Source organism: Osmerus mordax, chromosome 5, assembly GCF_038355195.1.
Source record: "Osmerus mordax isolate fOsmMor3 chromosome 5, fOsmMor3.pri, whole genome shotgun sequence".
NCBI lineage: Eukaryota > Metazoa > Chordata > Actinopteri > Osmeriformes > Osmeridae > Osmerus > Osmerus mordax.
Genome location: NC_090054.1, coordinates 1,594,860 through 1,608,694, shown reverse-complemented (window position 1 = coordinate 1,608,694; position 13,835 = coordinate 1,594,860). Strand labels below are relative to the sequence as shown.

The window sequence follows — 13,835 nt, the reverse complement described above, 5'->3', positions numbered from 1 at the left end:
GTGGAATGTATTTTTTTCCATGTGGAAAAAGGGACTCATGAAAGAGAATCCTGGGGATAGGAGGACGGGGGGAGGGGAGAGAGGAGGATGGAGATGAATTGAGGAGGAGGGACGGGGGGAGGGGAATCGAGGGGATCGAAGAGAGGAAGATGGGGGGATGGGGATGGGGGGTGGGATAGGGGGGAAGAGGATAGGGGAATAAGGGGGAGGTGGATACGGGGATAGAGGTGAGTGTGGGTGTGGTTTGTGGTGTGTCTGGTGTGTGTCTGTGTGTATGTGTGGTGTGGTTTGTGGTGTGTCTGGTGTGTGTGTTTGTGTGCGTGTGTGTTTGGTGTGTGTCTGTGTGGTGTGTGTCTGTGTGGTATGTGTCTGTGGTGTGTGTGTGGTGTGGGTCTATGTGTGGTGTATGTCTATGTGTGATGTGGTGTGTGTGTCTGTGTGTGTGTCTGTGTGTGGTGTGTGTGTGTGTGGTGTATGTGTCTGTGTGTGTCTGTGTGTGGTGTGTGTGATGTGGTGTGTGTGTCTGTGTGTGGTGTGTGTGTCTGTGTGTGATGTGGTGTGTGTGTCTGTGTGTGGTGTGTGTGTGGTGTGTGTGTGTATGTGTGTGTGGTGTGTGTGTCTGTGTGTGTCTGTGTGTGTATGGTGTGTGTGTGTGGTGTGTGTGTGTGTGGTGTGTGTGTGTGTGGTGTGTGTGTGTGGTGTGTGTGTGGTGTGTGTGTGTGGTGTGTATGTGTGTGGTGTGTGTGTGTGGTGTGTGTGTGTGGTGTGTGTGTGTGTGTGGTGTGTGGTGTGCGTGTGGTGTGTGTGCGTGTGGTGTGTGTGTGTGTGTGTGTGTGTGTGTGTGGTGTGTGTGTGTGTGGTGTGTGTGTGTGGTGTGTGTGTGGTGTGTGTGTGTGTGTGTGTGGTGTGTGTGTGTGTGGTGTGTGGTGTGTGTGTGTGTGGTGTGTGTGGTGTGTGTGTGTGTGTGTGTGTGGTGTGTGTGTGGTGTGTGTGTGTGTGTGGTGTGTGTGTGTGTGTGGTGTGTGTGGTGTGTGTGCTCCACCAGAGTGAGGACAGGCTCAGGGCTGCTGGAGGACCAGATGTTGACGGTTCGGTCCTCTGATGCACTCAGCCACCACTGTCTGCTGTGGCTCCAACACACCCTGCTCACGGCCTTGTCATGACCTAAACACACACACACACCACACCACACACACACAGACACACACACCACACACAGACACACACACACACCACACACAGACACACACACCACACACAGACACACACCACACCACACACACACAGACACACACACACACACACACACACCACACACAGACACACACACCACACACAGACCACACCACACACACACAGACACACACACACCACACACAGACACACACACCACACACACACACACACACACAGAAGAACTGTTTATTTGTCAAACCAGTCTCCTCCACCAGGAGCAGCAGCCAGTTGTGTACACACTGTAATGAGGTCAGCCAGACCAAACAGAGCCAACATAGAGTCTGATCCGACATCCTGTCACACCTGTAAAGTCTGATCCAACATCCTGTCACACCTGTAGAGTCTGATCCGACATCCTGTCACACCTGTAAAGTCTGATCCAACCACCTGTCACACCTGTACAGTCTGATCCAAAATCCTGTCACACCTGTAGAGTCTGATCCAACATCCTGTCACACCTGTAGAGTCTGAGCCAACATCCTGTCACACCTGTAGAGTCTGATCCAACATCCTGTCACACCTGTAGAGTCTGATCCGACATCCTGTCACACCTGTAGAGTCTGATCCGACATCCTGTCACACCTGTAGAGTCTGATCCGACATCCTGTCACACCTGTAGAGTCTGATCCAACATCCTGTCACACCTGTACAGTCTGATCCAACATCCTGTCACACCTGTAGAGTCTGATCCAACATCCTGTCACACCTGTAGAGTCTGATCCAACATCCTGTCACACCTGTAGAGTCTGATCCAACATCCTGTCACACCTGTAGAGTCTGAGCCAACATCCTGTCACACCTGTAGAGTCTGATCCAACATCCTGTCACACCTGTAGAGTCTGATCCGACATCCTGTCACACCTGTAGAGTCTGAGCCAACATCCTGTCACACCTGTAGAGTCTGATCCAACATCCTGTCACACCTGTAGAGTCTGATCCGACCACATCAGACAAACCTAATCAGCCATCTTGACGCCCTCAGTATGCTGATTACCCACCAAACGCCGATGCAAAGGAACCATAGAGTGGGAGGGGGACCTCCCCACTCTGCATGTGAGGCCCTCCTGCTAGCTTGCAGGCTTCAAAGGGCCTGCTTGAGACGACACGTCTCCAGCAACCATTTGTGCTTTCAATCTGAACAAAGAACATACCTTGATCAGAACTTTTGAGGAAAGTTCTTCAGACTTCACCTTTACCACATCAGTAGTAGGTGGAGAATTATGAAAGGGATATTTGTGTAATGTTTGTTACTTTGTTTTAATGTTGTGTTTACTGAAATTTTGGTTCTAGTAACTACTCCTTCTTCCTGAAAGAGAACCAAGTCATTCTTGGTATCTACACAAAGCTAACATAATAAAACAATCATTCAACTATATTTTGAAACTGTACCAAGATGTCCAGAACAACATTTGAACAATCTTATGAACCAGCGTGAGACCAGTTCACACCTTTGGTAGGTGTGAAGGAAAGAGGGGGAGTTGAGAACCCAGCTTCATCCAATCAACTTCTGACTCTAAACATGTCCTCCTTCTATCTCTGAACTGTATAACACTCTTGAGATGACAATCGATCTCTGACTCCAGCAAAACCAACCATGGCGTGAACGCCATCAGGATTGGCGTTCCAAAGGATTTCGCCAAGCTTCTCATGGGATTCAACAAGATTAGTGCCTGGGCAACACTACCTGAACGTTTCAGCAGAAGAACCAAAAACGCAATTCTAATTGTGACCTGACTGAGACCCCACAGACTCAGTCTCATGATCCTGCAGCGCAGCCGTGCGTTGACTTCAGATTCTACAAATGGGCCTCGGACGCGAACCGCCTCTACCTCATTGATCAACCCTGATCAAACGTAACTATGGCTAACGCTCTTTCCTCCCCGACATTATATTTATACATTCTGCTTTTTCTACTTTTTAAAAATGTATATCCGTTTATGTTCATTGTATGCACCTTTCCTGCCACAGTAAATTATGTGTTTGTGTCAACTTACATGGCAATAAAAAACTATTCTGATTCTGATCATTGGCATTGGCGTGAGCTCTGTTTATGATTTGTAAGGATGTAATCATTGACTGTACAATTTCTGTCTTTTTAAGTTAGACCATTTCATTCTGTTCATTGAAACCAATCTCTCATAGCAAATTCTGTCATATCCCTGGGCTAGGCCTGCCCTTTTTGATTCTCAATTACAGGCTCCTGCATTCCTGTCCACACACTCCTTCTATTAACTAATCACATCTGCGGCTCATCAACTCATCAGGATATTTACACCGGTTCCACATCCACGCCTCGCCAGTTCAACGTTGCTATTAGCTCACGTTAGTCGGCTCCTGTCTGTATTCTGAAAGTGATTAAGATAATCGAATTCCCGTCAGTAACCTTGTTTTCTGTCTGTTTTAGACGCGATCCCTACGTCTGCCGACTCCACTGCCAATTATTCTACAAATAAATACCGTTAACCTATTCCTTGTTCTGAGTCTTGTGTTTGGGTCTACCTACCAGCCAGCCATCGGGACAAAATTCATAATATAACTTGTTAATACTATCCATGTTTACCACACTTTAATGAATTCATTCATCTCCTAAAACCAATATTAAGGTTGTGCCCCATTCTAAACTAAATACTTGATTATAAATTAATAATTTCTATTCTTAACCCGTTAAAGGCCATATGGCAGGTTAGTTGTTCCTACAAATTTGCGCTATTTACTTGTTGGTAATAAACATTTAAACTATTATCCATTGTATTTGATGTTGTTGGGTGTCACAAAACGGAATATAATACGAAAAAGTAGCTACTTTTTGCAATGATTCTTCTTTCCCCCACAATGCATTGCATGACGTCAAGTCGGGAAAGCCCGCTTAGAGACCATTGAAATCGATTAGAAATAAACACTAGGCTAGTACCAGAGAATGTCTAATATGGGCTCTGCTAGTACCATCAAAACATGGGACATCTAATTGGAAATGTGTTTACAACGTCGGGGAAAATATTTAATTAGGGATGATCTTGGGGGGATTTCTAGGTGACACTGGCAAGTTAGCCCATAGCTAGCCCATAGATAGCATGATGTCTTCTTTCTAGATCTAGATAAGTTTACCGGTAGTACTAGTCTCTGAACTACAGCTAACGACATGATTGTCTGGGACAAGTGGATTTTTTTGTAGGGCAGAAAAATTTATCTTCCCCACTTGACAAGTTTAAACTCAAACAAAATAAAATGCCATGTTACTGTACTTGCACTGGCCAGCTTGCAAATACTGAGGATAGCCTACCAAAGTTGAGTTAGCCAATGTCGTTAGCGATGCTAGCTAACGTTAGTTTGCTAGCTGTATATAACATTTCACTGGGTCTTGCAGCTGTTTGATTGACTGAAATTATTATGAAATGTTATGCTCTACTAGCCATTTGCCTACTTTTGCAAGTCACAGTATTTCCAAGCCCTGATAGTGTAACTGAGAAGACGCAGTAATTCCTCTTTCAAGTAATAAGCCCCCGTTCAAGTGTTGAGCATTAAATTAGCTGCACGGTCTGTAGAGATATTTACATTTATTCATTTTGGGACGAAGCTGCAATACAGTACATAACAGAAAGTGTTTCATTCTGCATAAATTGTGTAAATGTTTAATGTAAAAAAAAAAAAATTAGAACACCTCAATTGTTATCATTTGTATAATATCACAGATCATCTTTGTTGGTCAAAGGCACAATCTTTACCCGGACGTGACTTTTGTGCGTGGAAAAGTGAAACGTAAATGTAGGGCTACTTGTCTAAAGGACAAGTGCCTCAAAAATGTAATGTCAGACCCTGAATGATCACTAGATATAAAGAAAACGTTGACTTTCACTTGGTGCTATTCACTGACAGTAAAAGAAAGTTGAATATGTGCACTGCTGTTCGTAGAATAGCTCCAGAGATCGTTGCTGCGTTGCTAAATGATAGCAACTCACCAGGACACTTCACCAACTCTCCACTCATTCTCCTCAGACCATCCATTTAATTGGCTTTGACGGCCATCAGGTCCCTGCAATTCCTCATTTGCCCTCTCATGTGTACTTGGTTTGAAATTATACGGCTGCGGGCCATCATACACATTAGTGGTTTTTGCCACCTCTTCTTCATCCCAGTCAGTCGCCATAGTTCTAGTACTAGGCTGAGGCTCCCCTCTGCCACGATTCCCCAACGTGACGTCATCGCCGATTTGCGCTAATATGCTAATGCTAACACCAAAAACTGCTGGTCTTTAACACCATTTGGAGACACCATTTGGAGATATTTTAAATTATATACATATCCTGAGTGCTTCATGTACCCATTAATCACCAGTAGTGTTTAACCTGCCATATGGCCTTTAAGGAGTAGCGTCGCACATATGTGATCATTCGAATGCGGGTCTCACAGCGTAACAGCGATTATGAACATTCCATCCGACTATTTTCCGATAGACAAAAACTATATGACACTATAGTATGGCTTCAAATTTTACAATTAGGAAGCTAACAAGTAAGGGAGTCGGGCTAGTAATCTGAAGGTTGCCAGTTCGATTCCCAGCCGTGCCAAATGACGTTGTGTCCATTGGGCAAGGCACTTCACCCTACTTGCCTCGGGGGAATGTCCCTGTACTTATTGTAAGTCGCTGTGGATAAGAGCGTCTGCTAAATGTAAAATGTAAATGTAGGTAACACTAGCAGGTAGTAGCATTGCTACGAGTATTATGCTAGGTTGCTAGTTAACGGAAGCTAGATAAAGCTAGCTAGTTTCATTTTGGAAAAATAACTCACTCTGGTGGAAGCGTCTGAAATATTTACAACTCATACATCTAAAGGTTAAAGAGCAAACCGCACTACAGCACAAAACCTAACCCCTGCCCACCTAACCCCTGCCCGCCTAACCCCAGCCCGCCTAACCCCTGCCCACCCTAACCCCTGCCCACCTAACCCCAGCCTACCTAACCCCAGCCCACCTAACCCCTGCCCACCTAACCCCTGCCCACCCTAACCCCTGCCCACCCTAACCCCTGCCCACCTAACCCCTGCCCACCTAACCCCTGCCCACCCTAACCCCTGCCCACCTAACCTCTGTCCACCCTAACCCCAGCCCACGTACCCCCAGCCCACCTAACCCCAGCCCACCTAACCCCTGCCCACTCTAACCCCAGCCCACCTAACCCCAGCCCACAACTGAGGGGTGTGTGTGTGGGGGGTTAGTCCAGGGAAGGCCATGCTGGTCCTGACAGACAGACAATCATGCTGGTCCTGACAGACAGACAATCATGCTGGTCCTGACAGACAGACAGTCATGCTGGTCCTGACAGACAGACAGTTATGCTGGTCCAGACAGACAGACAGTGAAAGTTAAGAACCTGTATATAGACCTCCTGAAGCTTTCATCTTACAATCACATCTAGCTGGCCAGGACAAACAACCAATAGGATTACTGCAGTTTTACCAAGGAATAGCCTTACTGAAGCCGCATATAGCCTTACTTCTGATTCAAACCAAATATGGATTATATTTAGTTGCCATAATAAATAATGATAAAGATAATGGCAATTAACATTTCTTAACTGTCTTGGCATGGAAGGAGGGAGAAAGGAGGGAGGAGAGATGAAGGGACAGAGGGAAAGAGGAGCGATGGAGAGAGGAAAGAGGAAGGGAGGCTGTTACCTGTGTAAACTGCAGGGTGTCCAGTGAGAGTAGACTTGTACAGCAACACAGATCGGTCTCCCATGCCACAAAGAATCTGCTTCCCATCTCCTGGAGAAAGACCCAGATAGAGACAGAGAGAGAGACACAGAGAGAGAGACAGAAAGAAAGAAAGAAAGAGAGAGACACAGGGAGAGACATCAGAGGAGAGAGACACACAGAGAAAGAGAGGCACAAAGAGAGAGAGATAGAGAGACAGAGAGAGACACAGAGAGAGAGAGACAGAGAGAGACAGAAAGAGAGAGAGAGGAACATAGAGAGAGAGAGACACAGAGGTAGAGAGAGAGAGAGAGAGGAACATAGAGAGAGAGAGAGAGAGAGAGAGAGAGAGAGACACAGAGGTAGAGAGAGAGAGAGAGAGGAACATAGAGAGAGAGAGAGAGAGAGAGAGAGAGAGAGAGAGAGAGAGAGAGAGAGAGAGAGAGAGAGAGAGAGAAGAAAGAGAGAGAGGCACACAGAGAGAGAGACGTCAGCAAAGAGACACAGAGAGAGCCCTCAGCAGCAATCAGTAATCCCCCGTATAGCCTGCCACCAGGTGAGGTGGGAGAAGCCTTACCTGAATACTGGAAGCAGCAGACAGGTGTGGGGGAGGGGCCTGTGCTCAGGTGAGTGTGTAGAACACTCGGCGCCCCAGTGTCTGATGGGTAATCTCTCAGCAGACTTCAAGGAGGAAACACACCAAGAGGTTGACACAGGAAGTGTGGTGGTAGGTCATTCACCTCCAGAAGGTGAATTCCAGGTTGAATCCATCAAGCTGGTCCTGGGGTGACTGGACCAGACGCCCAGCTCACCTGGAGTGGTCAGGCTTCCTGTGACCTGGGGTCTTCGGAACATTGGTGTTGGGTGAAAACATGGTCCTCCTAGAAAGACAACACCTTGGTGCTCAGAATAATTTTTCTTCCACACTGAGCCTACTGCTACTCTGCCCTGGCCCTGGTCTATCTACTCTGGTCTACCTACCCTGGTCTATCTACCCTGGTCTATCTACCCTGGTCTATCTACCCTGGTCTACATACCCTGGTCTATCTACCCTGGTCTACATTCTCTGGTCTATCTACCCTGGTCTATATAACCTGGTCTACATACCCTGGTCTATCTACCCTGGTCTAAATACCCTGGTCTACATACCCGGGTCTAAGACCCTGGTCTACATACCCTGGTCTACATTCCCTGGTCTACATACACTGGTCTACATACCCTGGTCTATATTATCTGGTCTATCTACCCTGGTCTATCTACCCTGGTCTACATTCCCTGGGCTACATATCCTGGTCTATCTTCACTGGCACTGGTCTACATACTCTGGTCTACATTCCCTGGTCTATCTTCACTGGCACTGTCTACATACCCTGGTCTATATACCCTGGTCTACATACCTTGGGCCCTGGCGGTATCCTGATGACCGCACCTGAGAGTGGAACACCAGAGGCTGCTCTCTGACCCCTGAAACTACACACACACACTGCTGTTACTGCTGCTGTTACTGCTGCTGCTACTGCTGCCGTTACTGCTCCTGTTACTGCTGCTGCTACTGCTGCTGTTCCTGCTGCTGTTACTGCTGCTGTTACGGCTGCTGCTACTGCTGCTGTTACTGCTGCTGTTACTGCTGCTGTTACTGCTGCTGCTACTGCTGCTGTTACTGCTGCTGTTACTGCTGCTGCTACTGCTGCTGTTCCTGCTGCTGTTCCTGCTGCTGTTACGGCTGCTGCTACTGCTGCTGTTACTACTGCTGTTACTGCTGCTGTTACTGCTGCTGCTACTTCTGCTGCTACTGATGCTATTACTGCTGCTGCTACTGCTGCTGCTACTGCTGCTGTTACTGCTGCTGTTACTGCTGCAGTTACTGCTGCTGTTACTACTGTTAATGCTGCTGTTACTACTGCTGCTGCTGCTGCTACTGTTACTGCTGCTGCTGCTGTTACTGCTGCTGTTACTGCTGCTGCTACTGCTGCCGTTACTGCTCCTGTTACTGCTGCTGCTACTGCTGCTGTTCCTGCTGCTGTTCCTGCTGCTGTTACGGCTGCTGCTACTGCTGCTGTTACTGCTGCTGTTACTGCTGCTGTTACTGCTGCTGCTACTGCTGCTGTTCCTGCTGCTGTTACTGCTGCTGTTACGGCTGCTGCTACTGCTGCTGTTACTACTGCTGTTACTGCTGCTGTTACTGCTGCTGCTACTTCTGCTGCTACTGATGCTATTACTGCTGCTGCTACTGCTGCTGCTGTTACTGATGCTGTTACTGCTGCTGTTACTGCTGCAGTTACTGCTGCTGTTACTACTGTTAATGCTGCTGTTACTACTGCTGCTGCTGCTGCTACTGTTACTGCTGCTGCTGCTGTTACTGCTGCTGTTACTGCTGCTGCTACTGCTGCTGTTACTGCTGCTGTTACTGCTGCTGTTACTGCTGCTGTTACTGCTGCTGCTATTGCTGCTGTTACTGCTGATGTTACTGCTGCTGCTACTGCTGCTGTTACTGCTGTTGTTACTGCTGCTGTTACTACTGTTACTGCTGTTACCGCTGCTGTTACTACTGCTGTTACTGCTGCTGTTACTGCTGTTACTGCTGCTGCTACTGCTGCTGTTACTGCTGCTGTTACTGCTGTTACTGCTGCTGTTACTGCTTCTGGGGACTGGGGGGTAGTTACTGCTGTTACTGCTGCTGTTACTTAGGGAGTCAGGTGGCTGAGCGGTGAGGGAGTCGGACTAGTAATCCGAAGGTTGCCAGTTCGATTCCCGGTCATGCCAACTGACGTTGTGTCCTTGGGCAAGGCACTTCACCCTACTTGCCTCGGGGGAATGTCCCTGTACTTACTGTAAGTCGCTCTGGATAAGAGCGTCTGCTAAATGACTAAATGTAAATGTAAATGTTACTGCGGGTACTGCTGCTGTTACTGCTGCACTGCTGTTACTGCTGCTGGGGTAGTTTCTGGTGGGGCAGTTACTGGTTCGGTAGTTACTGGTGGGGTAGTTACTGGTGGGGTAGTTACTGGTGGGGTAGTTACTGGTGGGGAAGTTACTGGAGGGGTATTTCCTGGTGTTACTGGTGGGGTAGTTACTGGAGGGGTAGTTCCTGGTGTTACTGGCTGGGTAGTTACTGGAGGGGTAGTTCCTGGTGTTACTGGTGGGGTAGTTTCTGGAGGGGTAGTTCCTGGTGTTACTGGTGGGGTAGTTTCTGGAGGGGTAGTTCCTGGTGTTACTGGTGGGGTAGTTACTGGAGTGGTAGTTCCTAGTGGGGTAGTTCCAGGTGTTACTGGTGGGGTAGATACTGGAGGGGTAGTTCCTGGTGTTACTGGTGGGGTAGTTACTGGAGGGGTAGTTCCTGGTGTTACTGGTGGGGTAGTTACTGGATATTGGAACAGTTCCCTCTTCCTCATCCTCTACTCCTGTTAGAACACCCACCTTGATGCAAACTGAACTCACTTTTTCCACAGCCATTAAAACGTGTTAGGTTTCAAAATAAAAACCATTCCTGTCAACTGCAGGCAGGAGAAGGAAAAGTCAAGCATCTCTACGTTTACTTAGTAAGACAGGACTCCGAGGACTGGAAGGAAAGAGGGAGAGTGAGAGGACAAGAGAAAAAGAGCGGAAGAAAGAGAGGAAGACACAGAGAGAGAGAAAGAGAGTGACGTACAGACAGAGAGAGAGGGAGAGAGAGAGAGGTAGAGACAGGTCTGAAGAATGGGACCAGTAGAAGAAGTTCGGAGGGAAAACAGGAGTTGGTGAATATTTGTGGTTTTGGGTCTGATGTTGCAGTCACGCACCAGCTCCTAACTCAGAACACTCAAATACACTCACGCACTCACACACACACCCTCACGCACACACACACACACATTAACGCACACACATACATACACACTCACACTCACGCACACGCACACACACACACATGCTAACACGCACACTCACCCGCACGCACGCACGCACACACACACACACCCTCGCATGCACACACACACACTCAAACTCACTGGGGAGTCCTGCTCCTTAGCAGCCTGCCTCCAGCACCTTGCTAACTGTCAGCATGGAAACCACAGTCTAAGCTGCTGTCTCCAGCACACACACACACTGCATACACACACTGAACACACACACCACATACATACAGCACACACACACACTGCATACACACACTGAACACACACACCACATACATACAGCACACACACACACTGCATACACACACTGAACACACACACACCACATACATACAGCACACACACACTGCATACACACACTGAACACACACACCACATACATACAGCACACACACACACTGCATACACACACTGAACACACACACACCACATACATACAGCATACACACCATACACTGCTGTCTACTGCAGAGAGGTGCGCAACTGCTGCAGACACTGACCTGTCTGCCTGCCTGTCTGTCTGTTTGCCTGTCTGTCTGTCTGTTTGCATGTGTCTTTCTGTCTGTCAGCCTGCTTGACCGTCTGTCTGTTTGCATGTGTCTTCCTGTCTGTCTGCCTGTCTGTCTGCCTGTCTGTTTGCCTGCTTGTCTGTCTGTTTGCATGTGTCTGTCTGCATGTCTGTCTGCCTGCCTGCCTGACCGTCTGTCTGTTTGCCTGTCTGTCTGTATCGATCTGGGAACATACCTGTCTTGTCTGTTACTAGCCAAACAACGTGTTCGCTCAACATCAGCCCAACAGCAATGCTAACATGTTGATAATACTGCAGTAGCCACATCATCACTAGCCCAGTGCTGATGCTATGCTAACATGTTGATAATACTGCAGTAGCCACATCATCACTAGCCCACTGCTGATGCTATGCTAACAAGTTGATAATACTGCAGTAGCCACATCATCACTAGCAAAGTGCTGATGCTATGCTAACATGTTGATAATACTGCAGTAGCCACATCATCACTAGCCCAGTGCCGATGCTATGCTAACATGTTGATAATCCCTTACAAAAAAGAAGTATACTTCAAGTTTAATTTGTAAGTATACTTAAGAATAAAAAGTATACTATTATCATGGTACCTAAAGTATACTAGCAGTGTACTTATTTATATACTATTTTTGTACAAAGTAAACTGAATTGGCCCACTTTTTAGGTCATTTAGAACACTTTAAAGTACACTTGTAGTGTATTTGAAGTTTACTTTAGAATACTGTAAAGTAGACTGTGTAGTGCACTTTTAGTTTATGAAGTATACTTCTTAAAGTACTTCAAAATATACTTTAGAATACTTTCAAGTGCACTTTCAATTAATCTAAGTACTTCAAGAAGTAAACTTAATAAATGTCCATTTACTATGATTTACTATAATATTTATATGTTTGGGGGCCCCTCCAACACCACCGATCGTGCATCACTTGACGAGAACGGGGGCCCTCGCCAAGTGACACTTATTATTAGCTGAAAGAAGCTAATTCCTGCGTATGGTTTCATGTTGCTTTAAATTCATGAAGTTACATTTGTATTTCGAACAAACGGCAAATTTATCAGCAAGTTTTAACACTATTTCATCATGGGAATTGACCAGCCAATGAGCCACGCTCATTATTAGTATCGTATAAGAGTATAGGGCTTCAAAATGTTTTGGCCGTAATTAAGGTTACAGCTTCAGTAACAAAAAAGAGCAATGTAGCAAGTATACTTCTTATAAGTATATCAAAAGTGAACTATTTTCTAAGCATACTTCTTAAAAGTATATCAAAAGTGAACTATTTTCTAAGCATACTTTACATAATAGACTTTGTTTTTGTAAGGGATACTGCAGTAGCCACATCATCACTAGCCCAGTGCTGATGCTATGCTAACATGTTGATAATACTGCAGTAGCCACATCATCACTAGCCCAGTGCTGATGCTATGCTAACATGTTGATAATACTGCAGTAGCCACATCATCACTAGCCCAGTGCTGATGCTATGCTAACATGTTGATAATACTGCAGTAGCCACATCATCACTAGCCCAGTGCTGATGCTATGCTAACATGTTGATAATACTGCAGTAGCCACATCATCACTAGCCCAGTGCCGATGCTATGCTAACATGTTGATAATACTGCAGTAGCCACATCATCACTAGCCCAGTGCTGATGTGGCCCCCTGAGACAGAGGGAGCTGGTGACTGTCTGCCACCTCCTCTGACACACACACACACACGCTCTCTCTCTCTCTCTCTCTCACACATACACACACTCTCTTTCACACATACGCATACCTACGCTCACACACACACGCTCACATACACACACCTCCTGTGACACACACTCTGACAAAGACACACACAGACACACCCCTTCTGTGATGCAGTAGCTTGACCACAGCCAGAGCAGCTCTGTAACCATGAGGCTGTTCACAGGAAGTGACCTGTGGCCAAACAAAACTTTCAAAGTGCCAGTCAGAAGAAAAACCATAAAACGCTTGCTTCTAAAAGCCACATTTAATAACATGTGTGTGTGTGTGTGTCAGGGTATGGGTGTGTGTCAGGGTATGTGTGCGTGTGTGTGTCAGGGTATGGGTGTGTGTATATACTGTATGTGTGTGTGCGTGTGTGAAGGTGCTGACCTGTTTTCTTGGGTTGTTTCGTCTCTTTCCTCCTCAGCTGAGTGTTCAGGGGGGAGTTTTGGATAGGAGGAGCACTGGAAGTGAGTGTGTGCGGGGGGGGGGCGCAGGAGGGGCAGGGGAAAGAAACAGTGGTGGTGAAATGAGAGAGCTCCATGTTGATGTTCTGGATGAATGACAACTGCTCTGTCAGCACTGTGAGACTGCTGAGGCTTTCCTACCAAGGTGCTCCCTGCTGCTCCTCACCCCTGCTCCATGCTCCTCCTCCTCCCTCCTAACCCCTGCTCCCTGCTGCTCCTCACCCCTCCTCCCTGCTTTTCCTCAACCCTCCTAACCCCTGCTCC

The 13,835-nt window shown here is 47.0% G+C and overlaps 1 protein-coding gene across 1 annotated transcript in view; it reads right to left on the bottom strand.

Moving 5' to 3' along the window:
• The window catches only part of wdr27 (WD repeat domain 27), a 67,907-nt gene that overhangs the window by 32,745 nt on the left and 21,327 nt on the right, over positions 1-13,835 (bottom strand). Inside the window, exons 12-17 of the mRNA XM_067236864.1 lie at positions 13,495-13,568; positions 8,324-8,390; positions 7,739-7,807; positions 7,504-7,607; positions 6,909-6,998; positions 1,043-1,164 (exon numbers count right to left, since the gene is read on the bottom strand). Coding sequence (XP_067092965.1) covers positions 1,043-1,164; positions 6,909-6,998; positions 7,504-7,607; positions 7,739-7,807; positions 8,324-8,390; positions 13,495-13,568 — 526 coding nt within the window. The remainder of the gene's footprint in view (positions 1-1,042; positions 1,165-6,908; positions 6,999-7,503; positions 7,608-7,738; positions 7,808-8,323; positions 8,391-13,494; positions 13,569-13,835) is intronic.